Source organism: Stenella coeruleoalba (genome assembly GCF_951394435.1).
Source record: "Stenella coeruleoalba genome assembly, chromosome: 4".
In the NCBI taxonomy this organism is placed as follows: Eukaryota; Metazoa; Chordata; class Mammalia; order Artiodactyla; family Delphinidae; genus Stenella; species Stenella coeruleoalba.
In genome coordinates this window covers 31433766-31446370 of record NC_137149.1, presented here as the reverse complement: position 1 = coordinate 31446370, position 12605 = coordinate 31433766, and the positions used below count along the sequence as shown (strand labels likewise).

The 12605-nt window shown below is 43.0% G+C and overlaps 1 protein-coding gene across 7 annotated transcripts in view; it reads right to left on the bottom strand.

The window, feature by feature from the left end:
• Positions 1-12605, bottom strand: part of LEF1 (lymphoid enhancer binding factor 1) — a 119312-nt gene that overhangs the window by 20935 nt on the left and 85772 nt on the right. For 5 of the 7 annotated variants that reach the window (XM_079920187.1, XM_079920192.1, XM_079920188.1 and 2 more), the window contains exons 5-9: positions 12302-12392; positions 10584-10667; positions 8377-8499; positions 7217-7379; positions 1388-1495 (exon numbers count right to left, since the gene is read on the bottom strand). In XM_079920187.1, the coding sequence (XP_079776313.1) occupies positions 1388-1495; positions 7217-7379; positions 8377-8499; positions 10584-10667; positions 12302-12392 (569 nt within the window). The remainder of the gene's footprint in view (positions 1-1387; positions 1496-7216; positions 7380-8376; positions 8500-10583; positions 10668-12301; positions 12393-12605) is intronic. The other 2 variants (XM_079920190.1, XM_079920193.1) reach the window with 1 other exon arrangement.

The window sequence follows — 12605 nt, the reverse complement described above, 5'->3', positions numbered from 1 at the left end:
CCCTCTATAAAATATGATACAACTAATATCACTTATAATAGTCTTTCTCAGTAGTTTTTGCTGTATCAAGACTACATGAGTAAGGTATTCAAACTCTGAAGTAATAAAATAATTGGCAATATAAATGAGGTATTTTTTTCCCAATGAAATTAGTACAGCTTAAAAATATAGTACCTACTCCATCTGAATAAAATATATAATAGGCATCATGGTACGTTAATATAAAACGAACAAAAAAATGTTTTTTTACCCAGTTTTAATTAGTCTGCGCAAAACAGTCACTGGAATATATTGTTTGTAAGAAGGGTAAAATAACACAATCCATTTTGGAAAGAAATCTGACAATATATATCAAGAGGCTTTAAAATATTTGTAATCTGTCCTCAGCAATTTCACTAGCGTTTCACTACAATTTCACTACTGTGAGTCTATCCTGTAGAAATAAGTCCTAAAAACTGTTACGGCCAATCCACTGCAGGATAATTTCCGATTATTAACAAAAGAATAGCCAATGTCTAAAAAGCAGGGAAAAAATGGTTAAGTAAATTGTGACATTCACTCAGTGAAACACTGTATACCTGTTAAAAGTGATATACAGAAACGCTATGCCGTAACAGAAAAACGCTTATTATAGATAAGAGCAAGCAGCATGATACAAAGGCGTATGTCATACACAGCCACCCACCCACACATATCCAAGTAAAAGGTAAAAAGCTACGCACAACACACCGCTGTACAAAGCAATTATACTCCAGTAAAGATGTTAAAAAAAAAAAAAGATATGCACAGAAAAAATACTGGAAGGTAGTGTAACTAGTTATTACTAATGCTGCCTTCACATGATGAGATTATATGCTTTAAAAAAAATCTTTTTCAGGCTTCCCTGGTGGCACAGTGGTTGAGAGTCCGCCTGCCGATGCAAGGGACATGGGTTCGTGCCCCGGTCCGGGAAGATCCCACGTGCCGCGGAGCGGCTGGGCCCATGAGCCATGGCCGCTGAGTCTGTGCGTCTGGAACCTGTGCTCCGCAACGGGAGCGGCCACAACAGTAAGAGGCCCGAGTACCACAAAAAAACAAAACAAAACAAAACAAAACAAAAACAAAACAAAACAAAATCTTTTTCACCAACATTTAAATGATAAGGTTTTCTTCGATTTAAAAAATTTTACTTAAAAATTTCATTAGCATATAGCCAAAAAAAAGTGACAGCACAAAGCTTTCAGACTGGAATATATCCATGAAATCTTTATTATAAAGTTCATTAACTTTCAAAAATAGAGAACGGTGCCAGCATTAGCTACACTCTACAACACATTTCCTTCACGAGAGCAACACAGAGGGAGAACGAGTGAGAGGAGAGAGCCGTTGGTGTGCATAAAGTGCTTACATAATTGTCTCTTGCAGACCAGCCTGGATAGAGCTGCATATGTAGCTGTCTTTCCTTCCGCGCTAATTCATAATATTTAGCCTGCTCTTCACGAGAGAGGGCATGCCACTGAAAAAGAAAGGGGAAGGGGGAGAAAATCAAGTGAAAGCAAAACAGCGACAGTATTATATGTTTCATATTTCAGACACTGAAGAATGAAAACATTAAGCATTTAAACTTCGATTTATTTTTAAATGGCAGAAGACCACGTGTCGCAGAAATCCATCTAGAGTTCGGTGGCTGGAGTGAGACTCAAACTCTGATTTCTCTATTCTGTTCTCACGTGACATGAAACCTGTCAAAGTATCCAAAGTGAAATGGCCTGTCACCCAGCCTTTCTCTTCTCCAATACAAATTAAAGAGAACATTCACTGGTGAACCTCAACACCCACCTTAGCCCTTTTTCATAGTTTGCAGCACATTCTGACATCTGAGCCCAAGCACCATTTATTTATGCAAAATGAAGTAATTTCCACAGATATATCCTCACCTCCCATGCACTCTCCCACTCTGTCATGTGAGGAATCTGAAACCTTCATCATATGATCCTGTGCATACGGCAAGACATCAAAAGTCAGTCTGTCTCAGTCTCTTCACCCTCCCCCCACACTTATTTAAACACTAATTGTCCATAGGGAGAATACAGATAACGCTGTGTAATCAAACACGCACACTTTATGGCTGTGTTTTTTAGCTTCCTTCGGATGGAAAACAAGGAACCTGACTAAGTTTATTTTGCCATCTAGACTTTGAGACTGTAGGATCTAATCTGGGGAACGTAGCAGCTGACACCCTGCAAATTTTCCACTTCCCTTTAGGTTACATATATTTATTTATCATACAGAGCAGAAGAGTTTCATGCAGGCAAGGTGCTGTTTGGGATTTTTAGCAGCCTGTACCGGCACTTTGTGTGTGTTTGCACACAACTTACCCCAGCCCCCCAGGGAGCAGTTTCCAAGTTGGTCCCCCTACTTCCCAAATGCCAGGATCTGTTGCCAGAACATCCCAGGAGAACTGGCTGCACTTTGGGGAACCCACTGGCTGGAGGTGACGGCACAGAGGCGGTGGACCCGACGCCACACCACTGCGCAGCTACATACACGTGCATATGCACGCGCACACGCTCTGCGTGAGCCTGGCTCCCAGTCCAGGGCTCCCAGCTCTAGGGTGTGTCGCTTCCCATTTTGCTAACTTCCCCTGAAAGGCTGGGCGATTCTTTCTCATTCACCTCTACCCTGCATATTGATTTTAATTACCCTGTTCTTGTTTTTTTAAATGATAAGACAAAAAGAAAAGAAAGGTGTGACTGGATTGGGGGAAAGGAAGGAGGAGTGAGGGAGAGAGGCTGGTGAGCGAGAAAAGGCTGCCCTCCAGGACAGCGATCCAGTGGTTAGGATGCAGCCCCCAGAGCATGGCAGGGATGCTCTCCTCAAGAAAACGAACACCTGCTGCTCTTGCCTGTTAGAAGAACAAGAACCTGATCTCAAGGAGAGCACTAAAGCACCTTCGGCCTCCTTCCATCCTCCTGTCCAGAGGCTGTGGGGCTTACAGGCAAGGCAACCAATTCCATTTCCTTTGAAAAGCCCCCTGAAGGCCAGGGCCTCTGTGCTGGATAGAGCAGATGATTTCATTTTTAATTGCTTTACACGTGCGGAGGGTAAAGGTAAGATGCATGGCCCACAGCGGGACTTGGCCTGAGTCTAAAGGCAAATCAGGTAATATGCTTTTCTTTTTAAAAAAAAAGGGCGGAGGGGGGAGAGGAGACTGGGAGGTGGCAGGAAACAACAACAACAACAAAAAACCCCAAACACCTGGGAAAAGTTACCTGCGACACAAGTCTTTGTACTAACAGAGTAATCACAATTAGTTAAGCGGAGCCTAAGGAGGCACGTCTGGGGAGCAGTGGAAGTTTAGGCAGGAAAAGTCACACCGCCTCTGTCAACTGACAGCTTTTCTAAACCTGAGGTACTGACCTAGAGACCTTCACAGGGAGAAAAAGCCGAACTGGGCACAGCGGAAAAGATCGGCCTACACTTTTTTTTTAAAAAAGACTGACCATTAGTGTTTCGACAGTTCTGGTGCTAACATGATCAACGAGAGGCAAAGTGTTATCCAAAAGGAACAACAACAAAAAAAGAGACTAAGAGAAAAAAGGTAAGGATAGAAGTCTTACTTTGCACATCTGTTTATTCATTTGATAAATAATCTCTCTCATCCTACTGCAGTATGTCAGTATAAAGATATCTTTTTTATCAATATAATTGTTTGTAAATATATTTTATAGTATAAAAAAGCTTAACTAATTTAAAGTATAATTTTATGTAATTTATGGCAGCTTTATACCTTGCTGAGAAAATCTGGCATCGCAAATAGGACTTATCTCCCAAATACGTATGGAGGTTGGGTCTTCTACCCAAAACAAGCAGTTAATGAACAAGCATGAATTTTTCAGTTACAGCAGGAAACTTAGGTTGACAAGACCCCAGCGAACAAAACAGCGAAGTTCAAGGAGAAAAAAAAGCAGACCACAGACTAAACTGTTTACTTGCTTACCTCAGATTGCTTTTAGTTCCTTGATATTATTTCGAATTCACAAACGAAACATCATTTACCAGAGTAAAACAGTAGGTGAAACTTTGTATTAAAGTTTTGCACTGAAAACAAGGATAAAGTCTGATGCAGACAAGAAAGATGATCTTTCTTTACAGGAATTTCTGAAACACAATTGACCAAAAATGCTTTTCCATCTCTTCTGCTTACTGAAAGATTCACCAAGTTTCTGGGAAAATACCCATTTAATTTGAAGAGACATTCTGACAATAAATATGCAATAAGTGGACTTCCTTTAGTAGCCTGGAAGGTCTGAAAACGAAAGGCTTATTTTAAAGTAGTATTTGTGTTATTATTATTCAGAATACGAAGTAGAAAACTTTGATGCATTCATATGAACGAACATTTCTATGCTAGAAATACAGTAGAAGTGAATAAAAATCAGAAGATCAAATGTTCTAGGATGAATTTCAGGCCCACTATTAAGAATTCTAATTATCCCAATGTAAAACTTCATGATTTTAAAGCTGGGAACTTTAAAGAACTAGCAAGGACTACCCTGCCAGAGGCGGAGTTATGAAAGGATAGAAAACCTGATCTTAATCAAAGATCTCAGAGATCTATAAATAGAAACAGGTGTCCAAATTAAAACCAGAGAGAGACCTTAAATGAGAGCCATCCTTTAGGACACATGCTCTGATCTGGGGATTGTTAAGGGAGCTGAGAAAGTAGCAACTGTTGGAAATGTGCATTAAAAAGAGGAAGCATACATTCATATATTCTTAACTCTATAGAGCAGGAAAATAATTCCCACTGGAGGACCATGGACCTTTAACTCAAAAAAGAAACAAACAAACAAAAAAAATCTAAGAGTTTTACACAAGCGGAAATAACCCGTCTTTTCCTCTGATTTCTTCTTTTAAAGGGTCAGGGAAAATCGTCATCAGCCTTTAAGCTTTCAAGGAGGAATTCTTCAAAAAATGATGGGAATCACTCATCTGCTATGATCTGGCTTTGGAAATCATTGTAATTATTGTTATTAAGTGTTTAAGAATCCACAGGGAGATACAGTACTGTACACAGGGCACCAAAAGAGCTATAATCTACCCCTGCATCCCACCCCTGAAACCCTGATGTCTTGCAGATTGGAAATTGCTGCATTTTTATGCTCTCCAACAGGAATCGATAATACAAGAACGCCTGCTTTCCTCCATCTGCGTCCTCACGTGGACTGGTAATCTCCTAAATGTTTTCTGTTATGAATGCTGAAATGTATTAGGTTTGTAACAAACATGACAAAAATAATCAACAACAGCTAAAACATGATCTCTAGGTCTCACAAAGGTTGTCAAGACCCTCCTTCTCCTGAATGTTCATTTGCAAATCATGAATTTCTTGAGAGGTTGCAAAAACAAATACACAGGGTCATATTTTAAGAAGCTACCGGGACTTCCCTGGTGGCTCAGTGGTCAAGAATCCACCTGGCAACACAGGAGACACGGGTTCGATCCCAGATCCGGGAAGATCCTACGTGCCCCAGAGCAACTAAGCCCGTGCACCACAGCTAAAGAGCCTGCGCTCTAGAGCCCATGAGCCACAACTACTGAGCCCTCGTGCCACAACTACTGAAGCCCAGGCGCCTAGAGCCCGTGCTCCGCAACAAGAGAAGCCACTGCAATGAGAAGCCCCGTGCACCGCAACGAAGAGTAGCCCCTGCTCGCCACAACTGGAGAAAGCCCGCACGCAGCAATGAAGACCCAACGCAGCCAAAAATAAATAAATGAAAAAAAAAAAGCTACCACACATATATGAAGAGCATCAACAAGTTAAGAGGAAGCATTTCTAAAATTACAGTGTAATTACAGAAAAATGCAATTTGAATTAGAAAAATTCAAATGTTCTCCACCACCCATCAGATACCCAACTAAACCCATTTCAATCCTGAGAAAAGTACTGGGAAGGACTTGACTAGCCTCTGGGCTGGTGGCTGGACAAAGAAATCTAAGAGTGTCTGTCCTAGCTGTAAGTCCAGTTCCTGGTACATGACAGGTGCTCAGAAAAATATCTTCGCATGGGTGAAAGAAGCAACAACAAAAAGAGAGGCAGTCGAGAAACCTGGCCCATGTACACGTTAAGATTCAGAGAGCAATTTTCTAGAAAGACTTCTCAGGCCTGTGCCACTTCTTCCATTTAAAGCTTCAAGGTGGAACGATCTGCTTATGTCTTGCAAGGTGCAGCCGACCACATGTGCTTGACAGGGTTCACCCAGAAGCGTGGCTGGTCCCGCAGGCCTTTCTGTAGCCCCCTGGGTGGGCTAAGTGGTTTCCTGCTTCAGAGTGTGCACGCACACGCACGCAACGCACGCACACGCAACACCCGCAACGCACGCACACACGCACTCGCACACGCACGCAACGCACGCACACACATGCACACACGCACACGCACGCAATGCACGCACACACACGCAACGCATGCACGCAACGCACTCGCACGCACAAAACGCACGCATGCACGCAACGCACGCACACACGCAACGCACGCACGCAACGCATGCAACACACTCACACGAACACACACACACACACACACACACACACACACACACATCCCTTTACCTCACCCCGTTCATCACATGGCTAACCCCAAGCAGCTCTCAGGCCTCAACTACGTTCTCAGTGGGCCCTTCCCCAGCCACCCTGTGGTTCTTTCTCAGATCCTTGCTCTTCATACAATATTTATCACAATTTTAATTATATATATACTGGGTTTTATTCGTCTAATATTCGTCTCATTTTTATTCGTCTAATTCGTCTAATATTTATTCGTCTAATTCGTTAATTATTCGTCTAATATCTGTATCCTGTCACAAAACTTCAAGCTCTACGAGGGCAAGCACTGCATCTATATTATTCAGCAATAATTATCTAATGCCTACCACAGTGCCTGGTACCTAAAAGACACTCAAGATATATTTGTTTAAAGAATGATAATAGGACAAACAGTTATCATTTTCAGGAAGTTTTCTATGCGCCAGGTACCATCTCAGTTGCTTACAAGGCATTGTATCATTTACTCCTCCTAAAGGCTGTCGTGCTCTCTCTGTTACTCCCCGAATGGCGGTGGCTGGTGACTATACAATGATTCTATGACTACCTGGCATGTAAGTGCATTCGGGCAGATGTTACTGAAGAGTTTCCGTGGTTACCGTGAACATCTACAGACCATCCCACTACTTACCCTTCTGCCTAGAATCTGGTTGATAGCGGCACTTTCCTTTAGGGTGCACTCAGCTACGACATTCGCTCTCATTTCTTTCATGTATAACATAAAGGCATTCAGAGGCTTCTTGATGTGAGGTCTCTTGGGCTCCTGCTCCTTCCTCTGTTCATGCTGAGGCTTCCTAAAGGGCGGGGGTGGGGAAGAGGTGAGCCCAGTAAGGAAGACATGGCAGGAGAGAAGCAGAGCATCTGCTTACGCCACGAGTCCAGCTCAGGCTGGGACCACCCTCTGGGCTCTCTGTAAGCCCCCAGAACACCAGCAACTTAGAAGAACACCTCATCAACTCATTGTGGATGAGGAAGTTTACCTATAGCTATAGAAGGGGTGAACACAACGTGGAAATGGGCTTGTGAAGATGTTCCATCTAAGCTTTTAGATGCTCCTTGGTCACCTCGGGAAAAGCTGAACATAGAGTGCGGGGGGACAGTCCTCCTCCAGAACTGAGGTTCTTAACTTTTTTGGGGTCAACGGCCCCTCTGAGAAGCTAATGAAACCTTAGACGCTCTCCCGCAAACACACGCACCGCACACTGGTTTTGCCTGATCACGTGCTCCCTGCCACCCCATCCATCCTCCCATCCCAGTACAAACCCTAGATTAAGAAACTCAATTACTAACCTCTTCGGACAATCTAGCCCTGCTGTAACAGCCTGGGATGACCCTGGCCCGACAGGAAATCCTGGGCTTGGTTTGCCCCTTTCCCTTGAATTCTGTGCTCTTGAAGCCTAGATGCAGGGCGACTGCCTTTCTAGAAGGAAATGCACTGAACCCTCCAATCTACTTCGCTCCCGTGCTCCTCAAGAATCGGAACCCAATTAAAGCCTTGTAGTAAATGGCTAAACCGCTCAAGTTACTCAGTCGCTATGCTCTGAAGATCACCCCCCTTTGGTGAGTTTCCCTCGATCTTTTGAGGTCTGTGCTCCTCTTCAATCTCAGACCCAGAACCAGAGCAGTGAGAATCAAGCTGCTTTTGAGGACAGAGCTTCTGAGGCGGGGCTACACTGATTTCCGTAATAACAGACAGGGGGCAGATTCAACAACAGCGAAAGAGAAGAGACTGTGTGGTTTAAGTCCTTAGTACCATAAGGCACTCGCGGGTGAAGACAGGGGCACACTTACACGTGCATTAGGTCGCTGTCAGTGTGCGGGTGTTCCTGTTTGACCTGAGGCGTTACGATAGCTGGATGTGGGATGCCAGTTGTGTGGGGACCAGGAGGACCAGGAATCATATGATGAGAAAACCTAAAAGAAGGAAAGACAAGAAAACAAAATGTACCGCTGTAGCGAAAGCTAGACAGAATTTCCAAACAACCCACTGACTGCTATTGGCTGACAGTGAAAACACACCTTCACACGCAGAAGTATTAACTCTAAGTTAGAGCAGGCTGATGATTAATTTCTTTCTTTTCTGTATTCAGGTGGAAAATATTTATAATTACGTGCCACCTCACAGATTTTTTTTCAAGCTAATGGTACAATCTGGCATTTCTCCTGGGAGGGCTCTAGGCCATAGGATTTAAAAAAAAAAAAAAAAAAGTGAGTCACTTTTCTTGCAAAGCAGTTTTCAGAGAAGAATTTCAAGAACAATTACTGGAAATATAACACTATATTAAGATTTAGCTTTTTAAATGATTAAAAAATCGAAAGACATCACATTTTAAACTCTCTGTCTACATTCCTAAGCAAACCTTCACATTAAGAGTCTTCTTCTCCTGTTGGCTTTTTTCCTAATACTAGGAGAGAACAATTGAGAAGACAGGGGACAGGAAGATTTGTTCAGTCCCCAATTTAATAAGGTCACCATCAACGTCACCCCAAATAATTTTCTACACATAAAGAAAGTAGTGTTTGAGAGATCCGGACTAATGGAAAACCGATAACAAAATTAAGGGGAAGGATTTAATTAAAGGGAAGGATACAGTTCTGCTTCAAGGTAAAAACTACGTATGCTAAAATGAAGGCTTTTTCCCACAGTATACTTGTAGAGCATTAAACAAATCTTAAAATATCCAACTACCATCCAACACAAAGGAGGGAAACTGCCATGCAAGAAAAATAAAACAAATGAAGACAGTACTTTCAACAAGCTCTTTGGATAAGTTTGGATACGCTTTAGAAATTTTTGTTTTTCAAGCTCTTTTAAAGTCAACAATTTAATTCAACAAAAACAACTTTCTCAGGTCTTTTCATCGCCGCCTGTACAGTTAATTCCTTCTTCTGGGAAGGAAAGAAGGGACTCTGCTTGGATATGTAATATTTCAGAAGCAAATTTTTAAAAATTAAGGAGGCATGGGAAAAATACAAACATTTGATCAAATCATCATGCTCTGCTAACTGTACCATTTGCAAAAATACATGATGCTGGTTATTTGCCCGCGAGAAAATCCCGTCGTCACACAATTCTTACAATGTTAAAAAAAAGTGTACAGAGAGATTTGGGGGGAAGGATATTAATTTCATCCTCTCGCAATCAGCTAGATTTACAACCTACTGAAAAAATAACGTTTCTTAAAAAGCTGAAATTCGCCACAGAAAACTGCGAATTTCATACCGATGTAAAAAAGTAAAGATTCACAACCAGTTGCTAACCCGACAGTTTGACTTCTAGCATGTTAATGCTAGCTCCCTTGAAAAAGCCACATTGAACACGCAGATGACACACCACAAATGTGTGTGTACATCAAAGCACAGGGCACAGAAGCCATCCTTTCCAGAGGCAAAAGCATTACACACAGCGGTGTGGCACAGCAGACCTCACAGAGCTTCGCTTGCACCAACGTGTCCACACGGGGCCTGATTCACACACTAGGACACGCAGCCCCGTATGGCCTGACAGCCTGTGAGCACCGTCCCTTCTCTTCCGACGGCCTTGGTCCCGAAGGCTCTAGACTGGGCGTTTTCAAACACTGGCACGTGAAACTGATACAACTTTCCTCATAGAGAGCAAATTAGAAAACTCAGATCAAACCAGTCTCTATTCTCCCCCCCGACCCCACCCCCATCATATTTTGAATCGAACAAGCTCTTCTGATAATGTCCCCTCTGGGGACGTTTCCCGTCCCACAGTCAGGTGGCAGCGAAGTCTTCTGGAGGGAGACGCGGGTTCCCGGGGCGGCCGAGTCCATCCCCCTGGTGGGCGTGGCTGGCGCTGCTGGGGGAGGACCCTCCGGGACGCCTAGTGTGGGAGCCAGGCACCCTGCGCAGACAGACGCGCGGGCCGAGCCGTGCACCCGCCCGGCCAGGACCGAGAGGCAAGCAGAGGCGCGCGAGCTGCAAGCGCAGGAAGGGCAGCCTGTCCTGGAGCGCCCGGTTCCACCTCCACCTACCTGGACATGGAAGTGTCGACTGACAGGGAGGATGGGTAGGGTTGCCTGAAGCCTCCCGTGACGGGATATACAGGCTGACCTTGCCTGAGGTCACAGAAGAAAGGAACCCATCAATGACAAAGCATGACTTACCAACCAGAAGTAAGAGTTTCAGGAGGGGAGGAACTCAACCAGAATTTGGGGGGAGTGTTACCAGGGCATTGCTTCAGTCACCCGGCTCCTTCCCTTCCTGGACACCCTCCGCCCAACCAAAGCATCGTCTGCCTTGAAGGAAATCTCCCACCGCAGTCCGTGAACGACCTGTCGTCTATCCCTTCCCCTCTCCCATCCCCACGAATGCTCTGAACAACAGGTAAACAATGTTTTCACTGAATATAACAGAACCTGAGAACGGTGAGATACTCCTTTTAGGTTAGTAGATTCTTTATCAGAATCTTTGAGCATTTCAGGGAAGGGAAGAAAGAAGGAAATAAAAGTTTATATTTATATAAAAATGAACAGTTTTTAAAACACTGCACTTCCCCCCCCCCCTTATATATCCATGCTACAGGGAAGAAATAAAAGATCGATTCATCGGAGTTATTTTCCTGAGAATTCCATCTCTCCCTCTGCTTTTCCTACATCTCACACTTTGCATTTACACGGTCTTTGCATTTACACGGTCTTTATTTCCAGATGCCACTGATGCAACTCGGCCCAGGATTATTGCCCCTGAGTAGCTAAGTTCAGAGAGAATAATTGATGGAGCTTTGAAAATATCTGCATAATCAATTAAATTCAGACAAAGTTATTGACTGAGAGATTTAATGCAAAGAGAAGAGAGAAAGCGGGGATTTCCATGGTAGGATGAGCCTCCTTATGAAGAAGAGATAATCTAAGGATGTCAAGGTAGGGAAACTGGGGCCTTGACGTGGGAGCTGTGGGGACTGAGAGCCAGATGAAGAAAGGAGAGAAAATATCTGCTGAAGTTGCCGCGCTCTGTCCATGGAGTGAGTGGTGGGGAGAGGAGAGGAAGGGAAGTGGGAACAGGGAAAGCCTCACGCTAACAATAAAATGACAAAAATAGGCTACATCACATGCAGTGATTCTTTCTTCCCTAAATACATTTCTTTTCCTTTACCTTTACAATTAAAAAATTTTGAAAGGAATGTTACGGATTTTTCAGAAATAACAAAATAGAGAGCATTTGGATTCTGAAAAGAGAAGTCCAAACATCAGTTTTTCATGCCTCTGAACTCAAACTGGTGCTTATTTTATTAAAATTCAAAAGATGCTTTTGCACTTGCATTTCTCCCTAGTTATCTGTCATTTATCTCACTTGCCCATTTATAAGCAAAGATCGATATTCAATACATCTAAGGTTATGTTTCAAAAATATAAGTTGTTCATAAAGAACTAGAAAAGAAAAATCCACGCTGAACACTTTGTACAGGCATAGCAAATGCCCAAAGCCACAAATTGAATCCATAAAACTATAAGCTTCAAAGCAAATGCTACACAGCCATTTTCTACACATATTAGCAAACGAATTCAATCCATTTCAAAGTCTGTATGTTTTTTAATCTTTTAAATTGAAATGAAATAAAGTTAGCACCTTGCTTGTTGATGTGAAGTTTCTTCAACTCCAGTGTTATCATTCATAAAGCTAATTTCCATGAATGGGAAGTAGAAGAACACGTGTTCAAACGCCTGGCTAAATGTTGCAGGAAGGATCTTACCAGCCAAGAGGTGGGGTAATCTGTCCAACACCACCCGGAGACAGGGGATAGAAGGTAGGGATCTCGGGAGCTGGAGGATGTCTGGACATGCCTATTAAAAAGAACAACAGAGAGGTAGAGTTTTCAGATTCATAGGACATTCGACTTTAAGAGAAATAGAAAGGCAAGCAAATGCGTGATGTCATTAATACTTAAGCTCTCGAATGAAACAGTATTTATTTTTCAGATCCATTTAACAGAAGTCAGTTTGTTAACTTTTCTCAAGATTTCAGCATCTGAGAAAACAGGCATTAAGGTAGTACAT